Below are 25,883 nucleotides of genomic sequence, written 5' to 3'. Positions count from 1 at the left end.
AACAGTGAGAGGCCCACGTACCACAAAAAAAAAAAAGTTTCCTATATGTTTCTGTAAATTGTAAGACTTAGGAATTTGAAAAAGAGGCATGGCATTATTCATTTACTTACTTTCTAAACACCTAGTCTGTGAAATGTGAAAATACTTTTAAAAGAAATATCAAGTCCATCTCAGCATTTAAAATTTTGAGTATCGTGAATGCAAAGGTACTGCTAGGTCATTCTTTAAATTTGATTTCCTTAGTCCTGGGTTAATATAATATCACTTTGGTTATTGCCATTACATTACAGAGTCACTGCCTTTGAGGCTGTTCCTCTGAAGGATTAAAGATAAAAGCAACTGAACTTGGTTTAATTGACTAATTAACATTTTAAGATACTAAAGGTGTCTACATTTCAGGTGACTACAGTTAATTTGCCCACTATACATACCACTCTTCTACTTCTTTTCAGTGTGCTTCCCTGCACTAGTCTTTCTGCCTAGGATTACAGCCCTCTCTCTTCCTTCTGCTCTGCTTGTCATGTGTGGGATTCATGTGCCAGTGTCTTTTCAGTGCACCTTTATTCAGCACTGGATTTGTGCAAGGCATGAGCCCAGTGGTGCCAGGAGCACAAAGCTGAGTAGTAGGCGTCCTTTCCTGAGTCATCACCCGGTGGGGACCAACCACAGTGGGGACTCAAGTAAGGTTCAGTCCAGAAGCTTCCTGGGGGTGGGGAGATCAGGATGCAAGGGAAGAGGGGAGTCGTGGCATCTAGAGATGGGCCTTGAAGACTGGGAGGAAGGGGAAGAGGTTTACTACGTGCCAGTCCCTGCTCTAAGCACCACCTGTGTATCCGTATATTTCATCCTTTTAAGAGCCATATAAGGTACATTCAGTTGTTATCTGCCATTTTTTTACAGAGGAAGCTGACACAAAGAGAAGTAAAGTAACTTGTTCACTGAGCACACAGCTCATCAGTGGTACTGCTGGGGTTCTAACCGAGGTAGTCTGGTTGCAGAGTCCATGCTGTGAATTGCTACACTGGACGGTTGGAGTTTGGAGAAGTGAAGATTAAGCGTTGTGACACCCGGGAGGTAGATGGGGAAGCCACGGTGATCATGGGGGTAGACAGGTCAGTTTGGGCCATTTTGCTAAGTTCCTGGAATCCGACACTGACGGGGATGATTTGTAACATAGCCATAGGCTTTGTGGGTCCCATCATCTCTGCCACTTCGTTTGGTGGCATGTTGTATTATATGAGGCAAGTCTGTCTTCTTTTCTCTGTGGTATTCAGTATAACCTAAATCCCGTGATAGTGTTTCGAGGGCCCTTTTGGAGCTACCATCTGAACTTGTTGGTTCAGTGGCTCCGTCATATTTCCTAGTTCACTGGAGTGATTCATTTTGTATGTTTGTTTTTATAAAGTGAATGGTGTGGGTTTTTTTTTAAAATTTCATTTTATTTATTTTATTTTTGGCTGCACTGGGCCTTTGTTGCTGTGCGTGGGCTTTTCTCTAGTTGTGGCAAGTGGGGGCTATTCTTCGTTGCGGTGCTTGCGCTTCTCATTGTGGTGGCTTCTCTGTTGCAGAGCGCAGGCTCTAGGCGCATAGGCTCAGTAGTTGTGGCACACGGGCTTAGTTGCTCTGCAGCATGTGGGATCTTCCTGGACCAGGGCTGGAACCCGTGTCCCCTACGTTGGCAGGCGGAATCTTAACTGCTATGCCACCAGGGAAGCCACAGGAGTGATTCATTTTTAAAAGAACCCTGAAACTGCCTTTCATTACACCCACGTCTCAGGAAGACCTCATACTACACTGTTACAAGTACTGACATATGGCTAATTGCACTGTGAAGGATTTGGACTTTTTGAAGCTTACTGGTATGTTTTTCAGCAGAGAACGGATAATCAGAAAATAAATTCCCTTGGTACAACATCACACCAGAAGAAAATGGTGAATGTTTTTGAACCCTGTCTGGTGTTATTCCAGTAGTAGAAATCTCCACACCAGAAAAATCGTACCTTTGGCGTGAATGGGCTACGGTGGGATGGTAGCTTTGATCTCACACTTGGCCATGGGTTGGAATCCCACAGCCCGCTAGCTGACTTTCTCTCTCTCTCTGTTTCTCCCCAGAAGCCCCTTGTGCCACGCCGCTGATCTGCAGCTTTGGGAGGCCGGTTGACCTGGAGAAGGACGACTACCAGAAGGTGGTGTGCAACAACGAGCACTGCCCTCACAGCACCTGGATGCACCTGCAGTGCTTCTACGAGTGGGAGAGCAGCATCCTGGTCCAGTTCAACTGCATCGGCCGGGCCCGCAGCTGGAACGAGAAGCAGTGCCGCCAGAACATGTGGACCAAGAAGGGCTACGACCTGGCCTTCCGCTTCTGCTCCTGCCGCTGCGGCCAGGGCCACTTGAAGAAGGACACGGACTGGTACCAGGTGAAGCGGATGCAGGATGAGAAAAAGAAGAAGTCGGGGTCGGAGAGGAACACCGGGAGGCCCCCCGGTGAGGCGGTGGAGGAGGCCAAGAAGTGCCGGCCGCCCACCAAGCCCCAGAAAGGCCTGAGCCACGACCTGCCCCGCCGGCATTCCATGGACCGGCAGAACTCCCAGGAGAAGGGCGGCGGGGCTGCAGCCTACGGGGCGCGCTCCCCCTGCGGCTCCCCGGGCCAGTCCCCGCCCACCGGCTACTCCATCCTCTCCCCCGCCCACTTCAGCGGCCCCCGCTCCTCCAGGTACCTCGGGGAGTTCCTAAAGAACGCCATCCACCTGGAGCCTCACAAAAAGGCCCTGGCGGGGGGCCACGTGTTCCGAAACGCCCACTTTGACTACAGTCCGGCCGGGTTGTCAGTTCACAGGGGGGGCCACTTCGACGCGCCCGTGCAGTTCCTGCGGCGCCTGGACCTGTCCGAGCTCCTCACTCACATCCCCCGGCACAAGCTGAACACTTTCCACGTGCGGGTGGAGGACGATGCCCAGATGGGCCAGGGCGAGGATCTGCGGAAGTTCATCCTCGCGGCCCTCAGCGCCAGCCACAGGAACGTGGTGAACTGTGCCCTGTGCCACCGGGCACTCCCGGTGTTCGAGCAGTTCCCGCTGGTGGACGGAACTCTGTTCTTAAGCCCCTCGAGACACGATGAGATCGAATACGATGTTCCCTGTCACCTTCAAGGTACAGGTGTTCGCTCACCTTGCCTGTTTTCTGTTTGTGAGAAGTGAAAAGCCAACAAGAAGGGATGGCTCTGTTGGGGCTTAACTTTAACTGATGACGTGTTTTTGTTCTAGTCAGGAGCTAGCTAACTTTTGAATATTTCAGCTCTGCACAGTGAGGTGGTGTCCTTTCCTCTGATGTCACACTATACCAAGTACAGTGGTCCTGGTGGGTAATTTTATGTTTCTGTCTTGCTGTAATTTGAAGAGAGGATTCAGGTGTATAGTTTTTCGTAATTGGGAGGAACTTTAGAGAAGGAATTGCATAAAAATGTTTCACTTGCTATAAAATAGGTGCCTTTGAAACCTATGTTACTGTGCCCAGCAAGCTGTGTATTCTCTCTGATCCTTGTAAACATAACACAGTGAGGGAAGGGTCAATGTGTTTTTAGATTAGTTGAATTAATCTTGAAATGTATGAAAGGTGAGACTTTCTTGATAGCAGCAAAAGGAAAATGAAAGCTCAGATATTACCCTGGTGGAGAGGCGTGGGGAGCTTCTTACTATTAGCGCTGTGGATGACATACAACTGGGACATTTCAGCCAGAAAATGAATAACAGGGGGTGGGTCAGTTGACAGAGAAATCTGTCAATTCATGTAAAACTACTGAATTTATCTAAATATGGGATCCATGACATATAACCCGTTTATAACTTTAAAAGTGTGCTTTAAAAAGCCTATAGTAAAAAAAAAAAAAAAAAGCCTATAGTAAAAATGATATATCCCCACCTATCTTCTTCCCACCCACCCCTGCTGTCTCACTTCTCAGAGTGAGACACTTTCAAATCTTAACTGGTTCTTCAGGTTTTTACCATCATAATTTTAAAACTGCTATCTTCATTCTCCGATTTTACATATTACCTCTAGATTTACTTTTAAGGTGGATGATGGTTCATGCTTTCTTGCATCTTCCCCTTTCTCTCAGGATAATCCATCACAATTCTTAGTTAAATCCTTAATGATTTTGTGATTATGAGTATATAAATATTTAGTGCTGAGCCAAGAAGTATAGATGTATTTCCTATTTAGAGAACTGTATGTTCTGGGACTCCTTTTGTTTTTATCAAAGTTAATAATTGCTTCACATTTTCATTTGCTTAGCCTTTTTTTTTTTTGAAGCTTTGGCTGGTGCTTCTAACTCTCCAGCAGCTCTACAAACCACCTTTCAAAAACGTGTCCACATACCTGTCAAACATTTTTATGAATTATTTTCTAGAAATTTCTTTCATGGAGCCTTTCATCTTCCTGCTCCTGTCTGTCCTGCTGCACTTAATGCCTGCTGTACTACATAGCTGTCCTTCTAGGAATTCTTTCATCTCTTTCCTATTTTTTATCTTCTGTTGCCTAGATCCCATACTCTCTTTTTTCTTGGTAAATTTCCTCAGTTTGTTAAGAAGCATCCCCTAGGAGCTTTCTGAGAAAGGAAGCATGGGAATAGATGTTTTGAGTTTTTGAAAGTCTGGTAGTATCTTGATTCTATCTTCACACTTCCCAGTTATAATTATTTTCCCTTTGGAATATTTTCCCATAGTCTTCCAAGTTATAATTATTTTCCCTTTGGAATTTGGAAGGCATTACTTCACTGTCTCCTGTCTTCCAATGTTGCTACTGAGAAATCTAATATTATTCTTATTCCTGGCCCTTTATTTCTCCTTCCCATCCTCCAAAGGTTTTTAGATTTTCTCTAGTATTCTGAAGTTTCACCATGATGTCTTTTTTTCCATTTGTTGGGCAGGATGCTTTCTTGGCTTTTTGATTTTGTAAACGTATAGTCTTCAATTTGGGGAAATTTTCTTTTGATTTATTTCTTTGATGATTTCCTCCCATTTTCATTTTTTCTTTCTTCTTTCTTTCTTTCTTTCTTTCTTCCTTCCTTCCTTCCTTCCTTCCTTCCTTCCTTCCTTCCTTCCCTCCCTCTCTCCCTCCCTCCCTCCCTCCCTTCTTTCCTTCCTTCCTTCCCTCCTTTCTTTCTTCTCTGTAGAACAGTTAATCAGATGTTGGACCTCTTAGATTGATCCTTTTTTTTTTGCGGTATGTGGGCCTCTCACTCTTGTGGCCTCTCCTGTTGCAGAGCACAGGCTCCAGACGCACAGGCTCAGCGGCCATGGCTCAAGGGCCCAGCCGCTCCACGGCATGTGGGATCTTCCTGAACCGGGGCCCGAACCTGCGTCCCCTGCATCGGTAGGCGGACTCTCAACCACTGCGCCCCCAGGGCAGCCCCCTTTTTTTTTTTTTTTGAGGAGGGGGGAGATCCTTTATTATGTATATTTTTGGCCCTGTTCATCTCTTTATCTTTATTCTGCTTTCTGGAAGATTTCTCTGATTTTATATTCCAGTATTTTTACTGAGTTTAAGATTTTCTGTTATCTATTATATTTGTAATTTCCAAAAGTTCTTTTTAAGAGCATCCTGCTCTTGTTTCATGCATGCTATTTCTGCTTCACCTTTCTCAGCAGGAAAAGGGAGCTGAATTTGCGAGGGGTGGTCTCATTCATTTGCTAGAGTTTTGCCTACTGTCCTGTGTCTTTTAGCCTTTGTTATAGGGCAAGCCACTCTAAAACTTAGTGGTGTAAAACAGTGATGATTTATAATTTCTCACAATTCTATGAGTTGGTTGGTTAGGATGGCCTCTCACACATGTCTAGCAGTTGGCAGTCTGGTTGGCCTTGGGAGCCTCAGCTAGAATGGCTTATCCCTGTTTATATATCCTTTCATCTGCCGGTAGACTAGCCTGGGCTTTTTCACATGGTGTTCTCAGGATAGCATTAAAGATGGTGAGAATGGAGCTGCATGGCCTCTCTCTCTTGAGGCTTAAGCTTGGGACTGAGTAACATCACTTCCATCACATTCTGTTCTTCAAAAAAATAAGTTGTAAGGCTATCCCAGATTCAGGGGATGATCCAACAGACTCTGCTTCTTGATGAAAAAAGTTGTATAGAATGTGTGGTTATTTAGTAATTTGTTATTCCCCACTCTTGCTCTTTCAGCACCTCATCTCAACCTCCCCTGTGCTTGTTTTCCAGTTTCAGAGCTAAACCATTTATTACTTCTCCATCTAATTTCTGATCTCATATTCAGGGTTGCAAGTACCTCACAGTTTCATGGAAGATAGAATTTGTATTTTGTTACTTGTACTTTATACTGCGTGGGGATAATTTTAGAGGGAAGTAGATGGAAACATCTTCACTTCACCATTTTATGATTGGAAATATTCTTTATGAAGATGAATGAGGATACAAGGGTACAGGGTACGTGAGAGGAGAGTTGTCCTTTTTCTATTCATGATGGACAAATCCTTTTCATTTAATCTGTTCACCAATCAATCAAACTTATGAATTGCATACTTGTACTGGGTACTATCAGTCCTTGCCACTCATCAGTCTATAATCTTAGGATATAAGATGCATTTGCAAAAGTGTAACTAACTTTACCAGGCCTAAGGCACTAGTACCACCTTTGGAACTGGTATCGCCTGGATATTATGTACGTGAAGCAACCTATCGTTTCCAAAGAGGAAGGGGACACTTTGGCCTGGGTCGTCAAAGGAGGTAATGTGAAGGCAGATGTCAAGAGGGGCACTGGACTTTGATAAGTACACGGTCTAACTACACTGGGGGTTTGTTGATAAGGAGTAATGTAAGCAAAGGAATAGTTGTTCATAAAAAGGTCAGGAGACAGTGAGAGAACCGAAGAGCACCATCTGGTTGGAGCAGAGGTTCTAGAGTAGGAAATGAGTAAGGTAGGTGGAGAACAGATTGTGGGTGTCCTTTCAAGCCATAACAAAGAGCTTTGCCATATTGATGAATTGAAGCATTTAACAATTTTTTTTTTTTAAAGCCAATGGTTGCTTGGGGGAAAAGTTGTTTGAAAGGGGTGGATACAGTTGAAACTTAAATCTGTATTCTAGATGCAAGGAGAAGAGAGACAGCTGGGTGGTGATGGTGGGGATTGAAAGGTGGGAACAGCTGTAAGAGATTATATTAAAGGGAAGATCACAGCTTTGGGGACAGCTTTACTCTACGGGATAAAGATGTGTCCTTCTTGGCTCACTTTGGCTCTAGACCAGGTAAACAGTATTGTCACAAACAGGAGAAGAGAAAGTTGGGGAAGGGACCTGATCTTAGAGGAAGGAAGATGGGGTACTTGTGTGTATTGGGTTTGAAGAGATGTTGGAACTTTTGTGTGGAGGTGTCTTTCACAAGCGCTATTAGAAATAGACATTTAGGATGAACACTGAAGCTTATTTTATAAGATTAGTGGGTAAAAGAGTGGAAGAGGCCTTGAATGGGGAGAAAAGAGAAAGAAAAGGAGGAGTATATGACAGAGCCCAGGACCAGATCTTAAGGGTACCCATCAGAGTGGATGGAGAAAGGTAAAAATTAGGCCTAAGAATTCTGTGTATGTGTGTGTTTGTGTGTACACACCTAAGTACATACACACGTTATCCAAATAGATAATGGATGTGTTAGGTGTGCACTACAGAAGTCTTGAGAAGTTTAACTGTCGATGATAAAATCTGAGGATCTGGTTGTTTTATCAGCACCAGACAAGTCAATGCCGTAAGTGGGGCATTGGCATATGTCTGTGTTTTTATTGCCACATCTCGAAGTCCATGCCGTCTTCTTTTATAACAAGCCAGTGTCAATAATTTCTTCCATCACAGAGTTTCAACCATGTATTCCTTAAAGCATTTTCGGTTCCAGTAGGAAGGCACATTCCAGGCCACAGGATTCCAGGCTGCAGTTGATCATACACTGCTGAAATAATGTGTAATTTCCAGTGGTGGACCGTGTGGCTTGTCATTCCCTTGCTCTGGGCCCTTTCCCCCTCAGTGCCCTCCCCAGCCTCCAGCTCCAGCCTCTCTTCCCTCATTTTTCCAGAAGAAGATGTTTTTGTTTGGTTTTAATAATTTATTAAGGTTGATCGAGTTAGGAATTTCTTTTGGTACAATAGTTCTTTACCACTTAGAACCATAGGTAATGATTCTCTCAGAAATCTGCTTTTTGTTTGAACTCACAACCCTAGAATTTAGAAATTTTAAATTCTCAGTATTTAGGACAATATATAACAGTAACTGAAACAAATTCCCAGCCAGGAATTTCCCGTGATGTAGCCTGGAGGTTGAGTCAGACAAGTCTGGACTTTGCTCTTTATTATCTTTTTGAACTCGGGCAAGCTATTCCAGCTCTCTAAGCTTCAGTTCCTCCTATCTGAAGTGGGAATAACAGTAATGCCTACTTTAGAGGGTTGTTGTGAGGGTTAAATGAAATGATTCACGTAGCCTCCTAGCACAGTGTCAGATCCTTGGTAAGCACTCAGTGAAAGTTCCCTGTCAACTTCATCATCATGGTCATTGCTACCAACATGTGACTTCTCTGTCTGTCCCTGTCCCCACCCTTCCTAGCAGCCACCTTGATGTCTCTGAATGTTTGAGATCTGCAGTGTTTGAGAACTCCGTCTAGGACGGAGATTGGAAATGAAGCCTTTTCCAGTGGCTGCTAGATATTGAAATGACATCCTGAAATGCCCCAGCCCACTCTGAGTGTGAGATTGTTTTATTTTCAGTGCCCTACAGCAGAGGTGGGCAGTATGGTAAGAAGCTCTTGTCACCCTTCCCATTTTTTGGCATAGAGACCTCCAAGGTTTTAACGTCTTAGGCTGTTAATATATCTCATCCATTCATGTAATGTACAATTATGGAGTGCTTTCCGCGTTCCCAGATATTGTGCAAGACACTGAGCCTTCAAGGAGGGCATAGTTCCTGCCCTCAGGGAGGGGGAGAGAGAGTCTCGTAAATGAATGAAATGAAAGATTTCCCTGTGAGTACTGTATACCCCTTCCTAATGTGTAAGGAGCAGGCTGGTCCTTAACCACTGAAAATATGAAGAGCATGGTCTGGCTGGTGGCAACGAGCAGCACACCCTGAATAAGAAGTCCCTGAGGAGTATGTATTCTGCTGCTGGTAGTTTTTTAGCACAGTGGAACCCCGATCCCACATAGAGAGCAGTGTTATTGTTGTTACACATTGCCCAGACAGATGCTGGACATTCCAGCTTTTCCCCGATTTGAACCTGAACCCTTCCATATAAACTAGCGTGACATCTTTCCTTTACGAGCGTTAGATATTGATAAATAGTGGAGGAATGGGCTTATGACTTTCAAGAGCCCAGTAAATAACAAGACATTGAACTCCTTTGAAAAACAAAAACAAAACACACACAAGTAAGATATAATTCTGGTTCCTAAATTGGATGTGGTGATGGAAGAGCAATTTTGGAGACAAGAACAGTTAACATAGTAATTCTGACTATGGTATAATCCTGGGCTACGAATACCAAGACAGACTTCGGACTTTTTCATGATGGAACTTGTTGATGGACGAGAGCCCATGAACACAGACCAACATTGCTGGTTCAGCCTCCATAATCCACAGTAGATCTCTGAGCAGAAAGTCCTGCATGATCACAGCTGCTTTTGAGCATCCGTGGCTTGGTCATTTTGAGTTTGGACGTCCGTATTATAAACCTGGCAGCACTTTTCGGAAAAATGAATTGAAGCAGGTATTTAATAAGATTGAACTTAAAGTTTGTGTCCCATTGACAATAGTTAGTAATCATCATTATTGTAAAAGGACAACTTGGGGATATATGATAAATATCAACTATTTTGCTTTATATATTTATTCAAATGATAAAGTTTTGCTTATAACTGATAGATGAGCCATTGTTTTAATCCCCTTTGGTGACAAAAGGTGATTTCTTGGCCAGCCACTCTCAGCATCGTGTCTTCTGTGTACAGGGAGGCTCATGCATCTGTACGCAGTGTGCGTGGACTGCCTGGAAGGGGTTCACAAGATCATCTGCATCAAGTGTAAGTCGCGGTGGGATGGCAGCTGGCACCAGCTGGGCACCATGTACACCTATGACATCCTGGCCGCCTCTCCATGTTGTCAGGTTGGTATTTACCCCTCAGAGCGAGTAGTGGGTGCTATCAGGCTTCTGTCCCCAGATGAATGCAGAGGAGTGAGAGGCAGCACTGCAGTTATGTTGGAGGAGGTGGGAGGGTGTGGAGAACGTGCTTCAGGAGTGAGCAGCCATGCGACTCCCCGGAGTCCAGCAGTGATGGTTGATTTACTGCAACACGGTGCTGCTGTTACTGGAATACTAGGCAGTCATTAAAAGGAATCTTGTAATTATGTGGGAAATATTTTCAGTATTTTAAGTCAAAAAAAGCCACCTTTAAATGGCAGAATAATCTGCTTCCATTTGTAAAAAGTGAACATGAAAAGAAACCGGCTAGCCTATTACCAGAGGTTGTCTCTGGGTTGTGGGATGCTGAGTGGTTCCTTTAGTTTTCTTTTTGCTTACTTATATTTTTTAATGTTTTATATGATTAACATAGTTTCTAGTAAGAAAAAGTTGTCATTTAAAAGGAAAGAAGAAAGTTTCACTTTCTTAAATAGACAGGATTTTCTTTTTGTTTCCTTTCTGTGGGACAGTGCAGTTATCCAGGAACTGCCTGCCCTGTCAGGTGTTTGAGGTTGACTTGAAAGATTTGTAGTCCTTAAAGCTCTGCTAAGGGGGGGCATCTTCTGATGCTAAGAAAGCATCTGAACTTTAGCTGTCATGAGGAAAAGAGGGAAGTATTAACATTGGAAAATGCCTTACATAAGTCCATAGAAACACAGGAGACAAAACAAAATCCTTGGAAGTATCTTGATTTATTTCCAAGTGCTTTGGAAAAGAAAACACTTGTTATATAATTCTTCGATATTCATGGATTGGAGAGGTATTTTCCTTCCCTCTTAAGTGGCTAAGTCTTTAATATAAATACCTGATAAACATTTCATTAGTTTTATTACACAGTTTTATATCTTTAGCATTATGGTTTGACTTTTGTAAAGAGAATATCCTTACCATTATTAGTTTATTCAGAAGATAAGCTGTGTTGGTTGAATTAAAAGATTGGCACAGTTGGTATTTCAGCTATGCTGTGTCTGTACTAGTGATCTTAGAAGAGAAATATGGTCGTGAGAGACCTGAATGGCCATCTGTAGCCTGTCGTTTTGATTCCAGATAGGATTGACTCCTTTACGCTATTCTCATACATGGACCACATTTCCATTCAAAACTTAGCCTTGGAAGTGAGATATCATTGTCTTTTAGTTATTCACTGTAGCATTTTATAATACCCACTGTTCCTTGATGCCAGCTCTTGAAATGAGAGGAACAAAAGGAAGGGATGCCTCTCTCCCACACACACCAGACAGGGTTATCTTTTAAAGAAGTAAGGAAGTGAAAGAATGTGTGGGCCTATAACTCATAGAGTATTAGCACTGGAAAAGACTCGTACTTTCCACATACAGTGGAGGCCTAAACAATTAGAATGTTTTTCCCAGGTCTACCCACACGTGTCACAGCCGTGACCACAGCCTCTGTCACTCCCAGTCCGGTGCTCTTTCTACTCCACCACTGAAAGGCACTGGGGTTATTTCCTCATCTTCAGGGAGAAAAGCAGAATGGCATCCTGCCACATTCAGCCTGCTGTTCCTCATTATATATTTCTTCCTTAAAACAATTTAAGCCCAAACACTTCTTTTCTGGCCCCTTACTGAAATGGAAAACAGGTTTGATTACTTCTGGCTTAAAAAAAAATCAATTAACTATGTTCACTGAGAAGGTACAAGTGTTAGACACTATTAAGGCATCAAGGAGTATCTTCCGATAAGACTTCGAGACCAAAATAAGCAGGAATTCATTATTAGAAAGGAATAATAGGTTAAAGAGAGTGGTTAAAGAGAGAGGTTTACTTAGAATCTCACTTTTAATATTGTTCAGAGAGATCAGTCAGTTAAAAGGGAATTTTTCTCAGGTTACAGAAAGGTAGTCCATGTAATGGCTAAGAGGGTAGGCTCTGGAGTAAGCTACTGTGGTTCAGATCTCAGCCTTTCTGCTTTATCACCATGTGCCTCAGTTCCATCATCTAAAATTCATGTACTACTACCTACCTACAGGAGCGTTTTGAGGGCAAAATGACATTATACTTCTCTATTACCTTTTTAGAATGAGTCTGAATTGCGAGTCTGTTATAATTTCTGGTTATTCACTGAAGTCCTTGGACCTATTGCTGAAAGCTTGGGTCTTGTGCTGTTAGAGGGAGGCTGGGGCATGAATAAAGGTACAGTGTGCTCGCAGGTTCCAGAAGCCTCAGGGTAAAGGTGGCCCTTATTCCTGGATCCTCAATTTTACTAGAGTATTTTAGGGAAATTTTATTTTTACCCCAAAGAAAACAGAAATGTAGTAACCAGTAGAATGAAAAATGTATATGGATTTTAAAAATAAACAAAAAAAAATCTTCAAAGAAATTTCATGCAGATTTGGATGAGGGAAGTTGGTTTCAGTCACTTTTTAAAATCCAGGGGGCAGAGATTTCCAATTGTTAGGGGAACTTTACCGGAGAAGTTTAGGCAGTACAAGTTGAGAATTTTCTTCCCACCAGTAGTAGTAATTACTAGCAGTGCTGCACATCGGGAGAGAAGAGTCATTAATCTTTCAGGCTGATGGGTGAATATTTGAGTGTATATCTCATGCTTATCTGATGCTCTGCGTACCCTGTTTTGGGTAATAAAAGGGATACTTTACTAAACTCTTGATCAGTTTCCCAGGTAGAGCAGTCTCACGTTTTCGTTGGTTTGACGTTGGCAGTGCTGTGACGTAGAGGGGTACTGTGGCTCACGGCATCTTGTGTTCCCCCCCCAGGCCCGCCTGAACTGTAAGCACTGCGGGAAGCCAGTGATCGACGTGCGGATTGGGATGCAGTACTTCTCCGAGTACAGCAACGTCCAGCAGTGTCCACACTGTGGCAACCTGGACTACCATTTCGTGAAGCCATTTTCCTCCTTCAAAGTTCTCGAAGCTTATTGATGAAAGCTTTGCTTTAGTAATAGCTATTTTATTGATATTATTACTTTATTACATATCTTTTCTAGGGAAGCCTTCTGTGACATTCATTTCTTTTCTAATTGAAAGGAGAGTTCCTTTGTGTATGTGTGCCACTAAAAGGGGGGCTGCCCCTTGCCTTCTCTTGACTCCCGAGTGTTAGTCTGTGGTCATGACCAGAGCCCAGCCGGTACTCCTGTGAGCTTTGGGGAGCGGTTAACTATCACTAAGAGTCTCTCGGGCAGCTTTTAGGGTGGTGGGGAAGATGGGGTGAATTTAGGAAAGGGATTATGTGGTCGTAAACTGAGAGCATGGTAGGAGTTGGGAAGAAACTCTTACTAAAATGTTAACTGTCTAAAGACCCACTTTTAGATCTTCTCTGGGCCTTGGAAAAAACATGTGACAAGTGAATGTAATCTGTGCCTGGAGAGCTGATGGTGTGTTTGTCCACCTTGGTTTGGCGTTCCGCAGTGCATGCTGGCCTGCAGTTTCCCCTCACTGACCCATCATTGGAAGGTGGACATGAGCCCTGATTCTATCCCTGTTGTAGTTTAGCAGGCAGTTTTCATATTGAAAATAATATCCAAATTATAAGGCATATGAAAGTATATATTTTTAGGTAAGCTGACCTATAACAAAGAGAATATGCTAAATGAATTTGGAAATGATGCAGACTGACTCAAGAGGGCAAACAGGCAGAACGCTGTCATTTGAACTGTGTCTTTGAAGTTGGTCAAACAAGCTCTTAAGGAGAATCCAAGAATAACATGATTTGAGCGGTACTGATTTATATAGGTTGCACTGTCGAAGTGCCATTTGACGTCAGATCCTTCTCACAGGTAAACCTCACAGCCACAGACCCTGACTGGTGAGTTTCAGAACCAGTTGCCGTACTTGTCTTCCCCCCAAATTGCTTATGGCTGCATTTTACCCCTTTAATGCTGCGTTTCCCAAATCAAAGATTTTGCCCTAGGAAGGAAAGGAAAAAATTATCTGTGAACCTTTGAGGAAAAGAATAATTTTAGTATTTCTTTTTAAAGTGTTTCATTTTGGAAAATCACTGATTATAATGCATAACAATATGTCTGAAAATAGATTATTCTGAAGATCTCCATGATACCTTACCATTGGTGAAGAAGATGATACTTTACAGAACTTGATTGGTCAGAGCATTGAGCTTTCCAAAATCCCAGCCTTCTGTTTATTAGAGCTTTCTGATTTAAGTAGACTGACACCCCATACCTTTAGAGAAATGGAATTGGAATATGATTTCTCAAAAATGAATTTGATAATTTCAACCATAATACACATATATGCTAAAAGAATGTTGAAAATATGATCCTTTTATGGGTAGCTAAATTTGGGGTTATGTGAATATTTTCTATTATTTCGTTTATACCATTTTTTTTTTCAGAAAAACAGTTGTTTTTCCTCTCAGAAGTGTTTAGGCATCATTGCAAGTGAGTTTCAGTTCTGCTACATGGAATATTTGATGTTTTGTTAGAAAGAACACAGCTGACTGTGAGAGATTGACTAATATTCTTTATCTTTCGGTTTGCATGATTGTAATTCGGCTGACAACATCCAGTTTGATGTTTGATGATCTGAAGAGTATCACAGTGAGGGGAAATGCTGAATGTCTGTAAGAAGCAGCAAATTGTCATTGCTCTCACAGTATTTGATGCAAGGAAAAGAGGTCTATAGGACACATCCGTTGCAAATTTGTCTTTAATACACAAAGCTGTTAACTGAACTAGCTGTTTTGCTATTGATTCTCTCACGTACCCAGTTATAAAAATTGGTGAGTTTCTCTTGTCTTCAGAGTACCATTGGATTTTATTTCTGAATTTAAAATGAATAGTAAAATATTTGTTCTTTAACCCACCTCAGTTTCTAAAGAGAAACCTGCTTGTATTGTTGTTCTGAAGCTTCAAGTTTACGTGTAGATCACATTCAGCAAGCTCCTCAGCCTAAAGCTTCTGCAAGTGTAACGTCTGATGCGTTCCCTATTTTCTCCTCATATTGTTGTCTACTCTGAGAAATAAGTATGAGGAAGTTTCACTGTAAGTGAGTAAAATTTGCTTTGGGCCTTTATTTTGATGATTAAGTTAGGATTCTATGGATGCTGAATTGATATAAAAGGAGAGGCACAGGTATCATATCCAAGAGTATCTTTTGCCTTTAAGGCATTGCGTTCTTGTCTAAAATGGAAAATTTGGCTGATTTGAGAATAAAATGTAATTGAGTATGCAGCCATGTGAAGAATAAATTTCATTTTAGAATCTGCTGACCTTAATATGTTCTCCACACTTTCTCAAAGTACTTTGCTCTGAGTACCTTGATAGGAATTGGAATATATCAGAAAAGATGATTATTTTTGTTGTGGTTTGGATATTAAAGGGTATTAGTCACCCAAGAGATCCACTTTCTGTTTTTCTGATAGTGTTCAGTAACATGAACCTACTTATGAGTGACTAATAAGTGATTTTTATCTACTTCAGCTTGTTTTAGTTTTAAGCGTTATACCTTGAACAGATAAAATCACCTGCTTTAGTTTAATGGGAAGACTATTTCTGAGCATCTCATCTTCTTCTCCTCAGGCCAGCTTAGTTCTTCACTCTCTTCTGGTTGCGCTTGAAGCAGTTGGTATACTGGGTTTACACCTTAAAAGATAGACATTTGCTGTGAAGTTAGGGAGTGGGGTGAATTATCCCATTGTAATTAAGAGCTTTCCCCAAACAGTCTTTAATTCCCAGTTTTTCTAGAAGAAGCTCATTCATTTTCTGAGTAAAAAGTATTTTCGTATCTGTCTGGGGGGAAATTAACTCATCAGGAATATATTATTAGGTGTTTAAGTCCTAAAACTAACAGATTAAACTGATACGTAACTTATTAGATCACCCAAACTAACTTGCTGAAATCTTTTGTTTTGTCCTGTAAGATCAATGCTTAACATGCAGTCTCTCCTCCCGTGCCCAGGTCAGTAACTCCAGGTTGCTCTTCTCTTTAGTCTCATGGTAGCAGCTGTTGGGTAATTTTAGTCGGAGGTTGGGGAGGAGGTGAGGAGAAAGTGCTCTTGTTCAGTGTTTTGTTTCCTATAAAAGGATGCTGCCTAACCCAGCTCATCTCTGTGTCCTGTTGACTTTATTATTATTCCAGGTAATTGCAAGAAAATATAATGAATGGGCATCATTAACACCAGCTCAAAAACGTATTCTTATCAGTGAAGATTTCTTGTCAAATGTCTTTTGGATTGCACTTTTGTTGAGGGAAGACAGTGTAAATAGTTAAAGAATGTTGATAAAATTGAAACATTTGGTTATGGAATTGTGTGGTGTTAGAAGGTATCTGTTTGTGAAATGTATGTATTAAAAATAATAAAATTTCAGAAACTAACATTGTATTCTCTCTTTAGTGTGTCACTTTATTTTTTGTTGGGATTCCAGGTTTTTGAACTTGGGATTGTTTGATAAGAAAAGGTAGTAGAGAAGACATTCTGAGAGTTTGGTCACTATTCAGGTAGCCACTTCAAAGTCACTACTGCAGCTAATAAAAACTACGAACTTTTTATGCTGTTTGAAAGTGATGTACCACATGTAAATTCCCTTTGCAACAAAATAAACATTCTGTATAACAAAGTTTGTTCCATGTGGATAATCCACAATTATTGTTCTGGTTATAGGGAATCCTATTGACTAAGTAGATAATCCTATTCTACACTTTGTTGTTGTTGCTTCTAGGCCTGTAACAATTTTCATAATAAAAAGACTGGATTATATCCTTCTTCATTATAAGAAAATGAGAACTGAGTTGCTGTTAAACTTCTTGCTGACTTGCACTGTGATCTAGTTTAGCTTATCTTTCATTTCCTCATCCCCTTCATTTCAGGTATTATACTCAGCCAGTGGATTGAAATCCACAAAGTCAAAAGAACACAGGAAACGTGGATGAAGAAAGAGTCTCCAGTGGATTCACAGCCTGTCTTACCATTATTTACTACAGACATCTGAGGCGTAAATTTTATTTCATTTAAAGCCTTAACGACTTGGGATATTACACTTGTGATAGTGTAATTTATATCAACAAAATTCCTTTGCAATTGAAAAGAAAATACAGTTCTTACTATTATAGAAAAAAACCAAAGTTAAACAGTGATTATTAAGAATTAAGTTTAATGGAAGAGAATCTTATTTGTTCTTAGTGGTTTCCATTTCTTTAAACCTTGCTTATATTGTTTTGACTTCAATTTAGCAGCAATTAGATTGCTAATTATATAGGCTGTTTCTCTAGTAAAGAGTTAAATTTTGGAAGAAAGAAAGCTTTTCTTGAGCTTTTGTTCTTTTCATGTTCTTTCAGCTCTCTATACACAGGATAAATGTTATCTACTGAATGTGAAATATCTTTGAAGATAGTAAAGTGTTGTATAGATGTAATAGAAATAATGTATTTTTAAAGAATACTTTTCTTCTAATGGCAGCCTTTAGCATTGTGATAATCACTTTATATAAGCTCGATTTGGTATTGCTAAGCCTCAGGGACAGCAAAAACATTGTAAAAATAAGCAAAGTACTTTGTCTCATGGTGTTCAGTAAAACCATTGATTACATTTGTCAGTGTCCAAATGGAATCTGCCCTTACAGCACTGTTTCCTGGTGATGGACACCATGCCAAGTGGTTCTGATACACTTGTTTGAAAGTTTAGATCATATCTTAAAGTCAAGTTTGGAACTATCAAATTGCATTTCTCACAAGCCTCAAAGTATTATAGAAAACTCATAGCCATAAAGTCATAGAATTAGAGATACCAGAATTTAAAGCAGGGACTGTGTTTTTTGTCGTATTCACATAGTGTGTGTGTGTGTGTGTGTGTGTGTGTGTGTGTGTTTGTTTTTAATTGAAGTATAGTTGATTTATAGCATTATATTAGTTTCAGGTGTGCAACAGTGATTCTATATTTTTATAGATTATACTCCATTTAAAATTATTATAAAATATTGGCAGTATTCCCTGTGCTATACCATATATCCTTGTAGTTTATATATTTTATACATAGTAGTTTGTACCTCTTAATCCCTTGCCCCATCTTGCCCCTCCCCCCTCCCTCTCCCCGATGGTAACCACTAGTTCGTTCTCTGTTTTGTTACATTCATTTGTGTGTTTAAATCGTATTGACTATTGTACTCATTGTAGAGTTAAACTGAGGCCCAGAGAACTTAAATCTATATAAATAAGTCCGTGTAGTTCACGGCTGACTGGGAATTAAGTCTGGATTCCTTCTAGTCCTCAAAATGACATCAGCGGGAGGGTACTTTTTTTTTTTTTTTGCGGTACGCAGGCCTCTCACTGTTGTGGCCTCTCCCGTTGCGGAGCACAGGCTCCAGACGCGCAGGCTCAGCGACCATGGCTCACGGGTCCAGCCGCTCCTCAGCATGTGGGATCCTCCCGGACCGGGGCACGAACCCGTGTCCCCTGCATCGGCAGGTGGACTCTCAACCACTGCGCCACCAGGGAAGCCCAGGTACTTTATGTTTTTGGTTGAGAACTTTGGGTTTGTTGTTACAGGGCACTGGATGTAAAAGGTACAGTAGCCCTTGCTTCAGCAGCCCAGGTGGAAGTAATTCTGAGAGGCCTTGCTGAGACCCCTGCATGAGGGTGAGCACATTTGAAAGCATCCCCTGTTTTTAGAAAGAAGAAAACAAATGGAACACTTCTAACTTCTAAAAGGGAGAAATAATATTTGAAATCAATAGTTGTGTCTTTTACCTCATTTTTTGTGCATTCATTTGTTGACTTCTGTTCCCTTTTGTTAAGATCAGTCATTGCTTGAGGAGAACTACGTCTTAGTGTAAGGTGACATTTTAACAATCTACACTAAGAATCCATCATTCTGTTCACTTTGGGATCTGACTTTGAGATGTTTCTGGATTCAACCTTGTCAGGCTGTCGGATCTGACAACCCAATTGGGGCAGAGTTTTCCTTTTCAAACTTTTCAAACAGTTGCCCTTGGTGTGTTTCACTTTGAGTTTCTCTTCAGTACTCTTCTGTCTGAAGCTCTGGTATTTCAGACTTTTCTGAGTTGCTAAACCTGATCACTGTTTATTTGTAGCGCTGGTTACATGTCTGAGACAATTAAAATTTTTCATGGTGTAGGGGTTATCTCTTGAGCTAATAATTAGTGATATTCCTAGTTATTGCAAAACCATGGGTTGGCAATCAGTGCCTTACACTTTCTTGTTATTTGCATCACATTAATGAATCACATATTTTTCTGAAACTCTGATGACACAGCAAGTGGTTGATGAAGAAAGTAAAGCCAGGGGAAGCCCCTAGGCTAGGGTTTGTCTGAAGCTCCAGAGCCTCATGGCTCTAAGAAGAAAGTAGTTTGGGCTGAGAGTGAGATGGTGGTAGTCCCGGGGGCTATTGTGAATAATTCAGAAAGCTTAATGGAGATCAGAACATTGCCTGCCACAAAGCTGCACAGAATATCTATAAGGTCAGTTTATTTTTGGTAGGAGTTGTAGCAACCTTGGTTATCTCATACTGCTCAGAAACACTGGCAGTAGTGTATGCCTTTGATGAATAATATATGAGAACATAAATGAATTAATACCTAATAAATGTTGTTTATTTTACAGACGTAACCTTTCAAAACAAGATAGAGTTATATTAGGTGGGGGTGGTCTTTGGTGATCGCAGAGTTGGGAAAAAGCCATTTTTTAAAAGTGTCTGCTTTTCCTAATCATTTTCCTTTTACCTGTTGTGATATCTCTGTTTTATCTTTTTTGTACCCGCCCATCTCTCTTTCCTATCTTGTCCTTTCTCCTGCCTCTCCTGTTGTATCAAGTTTCTTAACCATTGGAATACGGTAAAAGCCACCTGACAAACCTAGACATGAGTTGGTCAGTAAATCAAAAAAGTTAGTTAGGGACTTCCCTGGCAATCCAGTGGTTAAGACATCACCTTCCAGTGCAGGGGGTGCGGGTTTGATCACTGGTCGGGGAGCTAAGATCCCACATGCCTTGGGGCCAAAAAAACCAAAACATAAAACAGAAACAATATTGTAACAAATTCAATAAAGATTTTAACGATGGTCCACATCAAAAAAAAAACTTTAAAAAAAAGTTAAAAAGAGTAGATTCCTCCAGTTGGCACAGACATAGACAAGTTGATCAATGGAAGGATAGAGTCCAGAAGTAAACCACACTTCCATATATGGGTTAATTTTTGACAAAGGTGTAAAAAGAATTCGATGAAGAGAGGATAATGTAGCAAATGGAGCTGGAAAATTTGATAACCACTTGTGAAAACCAAACCTGGATCCATACTCATACCTCATTAAAAAAAAATTAAAAGTGGATCATAGATCTAAATGTAAAATCTAAAAAAATGGATAAATTGAATTTTATTAAAATTAAGAGCTTCTCAAAAGACATTGTTAGGAAAATAAAAAGACAAGCCACAGACTGGAAGAAAAGGACTTGTATCCAGAAAATAATTAAAAACTCCCAAAATGTAGTAACAAAACAACTGACCCATTTTAAAAAAAGCGCAACATATTTGAACACTTTGCCAAAAAAATGAAGGTGACAAACACATGATTAGGTACTCACCATCATTAGTTATTAGGGAAATGCAAGTTAAAACCACAATGAAATACCACTACACACCCATTGGAATGACTTAAAGAATACCAATTTCTGGCAAAGATGTAAGCAAAGTAAGAAACACTCATACACTGCTGATGGAAAACAGTTCGGCAGTATCTTAAAAAGTTAAACAACTCAGCCATAGAAAGAAGCAAAATTGAGCTATTTGTAATGAGGTGGATGGACCTAGAGTCTGTCATACAGAGTGAAGTCAGAAAGAGAAAGACAAATAGTGTATGCTGACACATATATATGGAATTTAAGAGAAAAAAAAAATGTCCTGAAGAACCTAGGGGTAAGACAGGAATAAAGACACAGACCTACTAGAGAATGGACTTGAGGACACGGGGAGGGGGAAGGGTAAGCTGGGACGAAGTGAGAGAGTGGCGTGGACATATATACACTATCAAACGTAAAATAGATAGCTAGTGGGAAGCAGCCGCATAGCACAGGGCGATCAGCTCGGTGCTTTGTGACCACCTAGAGGGGTGGGATAGGGAGGGTGGGAGGAAGGGAGACGCAAGAGGGAAGAGATATGGGAACGTATGTATATGTATAACTGATTCACTTTGTTATAAAGCAGAAACTAACACACCATTGTAAAGCAATTATACTCCAATAAAGATGTAAAAAAAAAAAAAAAGTTAAACATATACCTATTTTGTGTCCCAGCTATTCCACTTCTCTGTATTTACCCAAGAGAGATGAAAGCATGTCCACAAAAAGACTTGTTTATGAATGTTTCTGGCAGCTTTATTTGTAATAGCCCCAAACAGAAACAACACAAATGTCTATCAACAGGAGAATGGATGAACAAAATATGGGATATCTGTACTGTAGAATACTACTCAGCAATAAAAGGGAACAAACTTGATACAAGCAAAAGGGATGAGTCACAAAATAATTACACTAAAGAGGAAGAAGCCGGGATGGGTGTGGGAAGTATATACTACATGATTCCATTTATGTGGAACTTTAGGAAAGGCAAATGAACCTGTATTGGCAGATCAATTTTGCCTGGGGATGGGCAGAGGAATATTAATGGGGGGGTGTAGAGAAAATGATTACAAAGGGGCATGAGGAAATTTGGGGGGTGACAAATGTGTTCATAATCTTGATTATGAGGATGGTTTCTTATATATATGTCAAAACTTACTGTATACTTCAAATATGTGTAGTTTATGACATTAATTATACCCCTCCATAAAGAAGTCCCACCCCCAATGACTTATGTACCATAAACATTTTATTTAAATCAGGAAGACACGTTCATTGGACAGATTTGCTTCTTTTGTTAGTTTTCATGTGTGATTCCTGCACTTGTAGGGCCATGCTTCCTTTCTTGCAAAATCTCCTTTTGTGATGCATTATCTAAGAAACCCCCCATCTCGTTCTCTTCAAAATGGAATAAGAACTTAAAGACATATGAGAAACAGTGTAAATTTACCAACTCTCTAGACTTTGGGGATTTCTGTCCCCTAATCTTTTACTGTATTATCTCCTATGTTTAACTCAACAATGTTTTTGTGTGTGTATGACTTGTCCTATCGTTCCAAAGCATGCTACTGAGTTACTGAAATAGTATTTTCTTTATATAATTAGATGTCAGTGGTTTATGTACTATTTTTATTAAATTACATTATTGCAGTGCCAAGTGTCACTGGCATAAACAAGGTTGGGAACAAACATGACTAACTTTTGGTAAGCACACAGCTTTGCAGGGGGAAACTGTATGCAGACCCTGCCTAATAGAAGCTACCAGCCGCTAGCATCCACTGTACTGAAGGCATTCATCACCGTGCAGTTTTACAAAATGAATTGGAGTCAGTGCATTTGCTGGATTGGCTAAGGAAAAGTTGATTGAGGAAGATTCTACTGCTCAAGCATGCTAATGCTGACTTTCCTCAGCTGTAAGTATTAAGAGTCTCTGCCTGGGGATCGGGGTATTATTAAGGTTTAAGTGAAGTAATGTAAATAAAGTGCTTAGTGCAATAAAGTGCTTTAGCACTTATCCTGGCATGTAGTAAGTGCTAAAAATGTGCCTAATTTTGATCATGTGTGTTATTTCAGAAAACATCTTTATAACATTAGGGCAGGAAGGACCTTAGAGATTGACTCAATCTGTTTATTTTACAGATGAGGAAAGTGGCTGAACAACACACACGTTGGCAAGCAGGGCTGAAGGTCACGCGATCGCCAACAAGTTGATAATCTCAGGATGCCTCCCAGGAGGCTTCTTCCTAAGGGGCTTCTGAAAATCTAGAGAGTTCTTTAATACCAGGGGAGGAATTGCACACTTTATGTCAGACTCATAAAAGAGCTTCTTTTGAGAGCAGCCTTACTTGTTCAGAAGGCAGATCATCTCCAATAGCTGTGAACATCTTTTAAAAACATTTGCTGAATTCTACTTTTGAAGTGTCGGTATTCCTTCACACAGCTGAAATCAGTGGGTGTGTGAAGCGAGCTAAAACCAGGCCTCAGTGAGCCGCGAAGGGAGTCAGGAGGTTGTGGGACTAATAAACAGATGAAATCTGATTTAATAAGGTGGGTTAGAAATTTTATGAAACCCACGTTTGCTTTTTCCCATTTGGGTGTAGCTTCAAACTAAGACCTACGCCTTCTTGGGCTGGAAAATGATCCATTTTTTCCCCTTCATGGTGAAAACAAACCGGCCTACCGGTTGTGCTATAGGGATTGTATTTTTCATCTGAAGTTTGCCCATGGAGACTGGCATCCACACTCCAGACTTGGTGCAGTGAACATCACTTGCAAATGCTAACACTTGGAATGTGACGGAAACAGATCATGGTCACCCTGTGCTGGCCAGGATGATGCCCTTCGGTACTGGTGTTTGCCTCTACTGGCCCGATGCAGCTTGAGGGATCCAAGTTGCAATGCACCTGCTGACATGCTGCAGGGTCGTTAACCCCTGACAGGCATCTGAACTCACTCAGCCGACCAGGGCCAGTAACCTGGCTTCGGAGGCAGGAAGCCTGGGTTTAAATTGTGCCTCTCACACACTCAGGCCCATCACTTAACCTTTGGAATCGTGCTTTCTGTTACAACAGGAAAACGTAAATACCAACTTTCTAACATTCTTAGAGTGAGGTTTAATGAATTAATAGCTTCATGAATTTATAAACTCTAATGAGAAATAGACACAAGAGGTTATTAAAGTGAGCAAGTCAGTAATGACTCCATTTGCTTCTACTTTAAAAAAATATGAAATGAGAACACTCCCTAACACCACACACAAAAATAAACTCAAAATGGATTAAAGACCTAAATATAAGGCCAGACACTATAAAACTCTTAGAGGAAAACATAGGCAGGACACTCTATGACATAAATCACAGCAAGATTCTTTTCGACCCACCTCCTAGAGAAATGGAAATAAAAACAAAAACAAATGGGACCTAATGAAACCTAAAAGCTTTTGCACAGCAAAGGAAACCATAAGCAAGATGAAGACAACCCTCAGAATGGGAGAAAATATTTGTAAATGAAGCAACTGACAAAGGATTAATCTCCAAAATTTACAAGCAGCTCATGCAGCTCAATATCAAAAAAACAAACAACCCAATCCAAAAGTGGGCAGAAGACCTAAATAGACATCTCTCCAAAGATATACAGATTGCCAACAAACACATGAAAGAATGCTCAACATCACTAATCATTAGAGAAATGCAAATCAAAACTACAGTGAGGTATCACCTTACACCAGTCAGAATGGCCATCATCAAAAAATCTACAAACAATAAATGCTGGAGAGGGTGTGGAGAAAAGGGAACCCTCTTGCACTGTTGGCGGGAATGTAAGTTGATACAGCCACTATGGAGGTTCCTTAAAAAACTAAAAATAGAACTACCGTATGACCCAGCAATCCCACTACTGGGCATATACCCTGACAAAATCATCATTCAAAAAGAGTCATGTACCACAGTGTTCTTTGTAGCTCTATTTACAATAACCAGGACATGGAAGCAACCTAAGTGTTCATCGACAGATGACTGGATAAAGAAGACGTGGCGCATATATACAATGGGATATTACTCAGCCATAAAAAGAAACGAGATTGCGTTATTTGTAGTAAGGTGGATGGACCTAGAGTCTGTCATACAGAGTGACGTAAGTCAGAAAGTGAAAAAAAAAATTTATGCTAACACATATGTATGGGATCCAAAAAAAAAAGATGGTTATGAAGAACCTACCGACAGGACAGGAATAAAGACACAGACATAGAGAATGGACTTGAGGACATGGGGAGGGGGAAGGGTAAGCTGGGACAAAGTGAGAGAGTGGCACGGACTTATATATACTACCAAATGTAAAATAGATAGCTAGTGGGAAGCAGCCACATAACACAGGGAGATCAGCTCAGTGCTTTGTGTCCACCTAGAGGAGTGGGATAGAGAGGGTGGGTGGGAGATGCAAGAGGGAGGAGATATGGATATATGTGTATACGTATAGCTGATTCACTTTGTTATAAAGCAGAAACTAACACACCATTGTAAAGCAATTATACTCCAATAAAGATGTTAAAAAAAAAAAGCATCTGGGACTTTTCTGGTTGTCCAGTGGTTATGACTCCATGCTTCCACTTCAGGGGTGCAGGTTTGATCCCTGGTCAGGGAACTAAGATCTTGGATGCCGCTTTTTGGCACCCCAAGAAAAAAAAAAAAAAAAAAAAAAAAAGCATCTATCCCTGCCTTTAACTTTTGGTGTTAAACATCTGTGACTTTCTCACTAAAATAAATCTTTCACATGTCATTCTTGACATGCTAAATGCTAGTCGATTCAGCATTTATTGAGCACATACTATGTGCAGGAGTAGGAGCCAAAAGGAGTCATGATTATTTGTTCAGAAGGCTGATCACCTTCAATAGCTGTGAACATCTTTTGAAAACTCTGCTGAATTCTACTTTTGAAGTGGTGGTATTCCGTGAGAGGTGACAAGACTCCTCGAGGTATGTACAACTAAAATAATTCTTGCTCAAAATTACTGTGTTCATCTGTGATTACCCTAACACCGAAATGAAATTGTAAATGTAGATCCTTTTTAAAATAATGAATTGAAGTTCTAACAAAGCGTTTGACTTACAAGGT

At 40.7% G+C, this 25,883-nt stretch overlaps 1 protein-coding gene across 1 annotated transcript in view; it reads left to right on the top strand.

Moving 5' to 3' along the window:
• HECA (HECA ribonucleoprotein granule regulator) overlaps positions 1-16,929 on the top strand; it is a 43,158-nt gene extending 26,229 nt beyond the window's left edge. The window contains exons 2-4 of the mRNA XM_024739384.1: positions 2,113-3,153; positions 9,991-10,145; positions 12,951-16,929. Of these exons, the coding sequence (XP_024595152.1) occupies positions 2,226-3,153; positions 9,991-10,145; positions 12,951-13,115 (1,248 nt within the window). The 5' untranslated portion in view covers positions 2,113-2,225 and the 3' untranslated portion in view covers positions 13,116-16,929. The remainder of the gene's footprint in view (positions 1-2,112; positions 3,154-9,990; positions 10,146-12,950) is intronic.
• Positions 16,930-25,883: the final 8,954 nt, after the last annotated feature.

The sequence above is a fragment of the Neophocaena asiaeorientalis genome, unplaced genomic scaffold (genome assembly GCF_003031525.2).
Source record: "Neophocaena asiaeorientalis asiaeorientalis breed wild unplaced genomic scaffold, Neophocaena_asiaeorientalis_V1.1 scaffold162, whole genome shotgun sequence".
Taxonomy (NCBI): domain Eukaryota; kingdom Metazoa; phylum Chordata; class Mammalia; order Artiodactyla; family Phocoenidae; genus Neophocaena; species Neophocaena asiaeorientalis.
The sequence above is the reverse complement of the archived record's forward strand: the minus strand, read 5'-3'. Positions and strand labels throughout refer to the sequence as shown.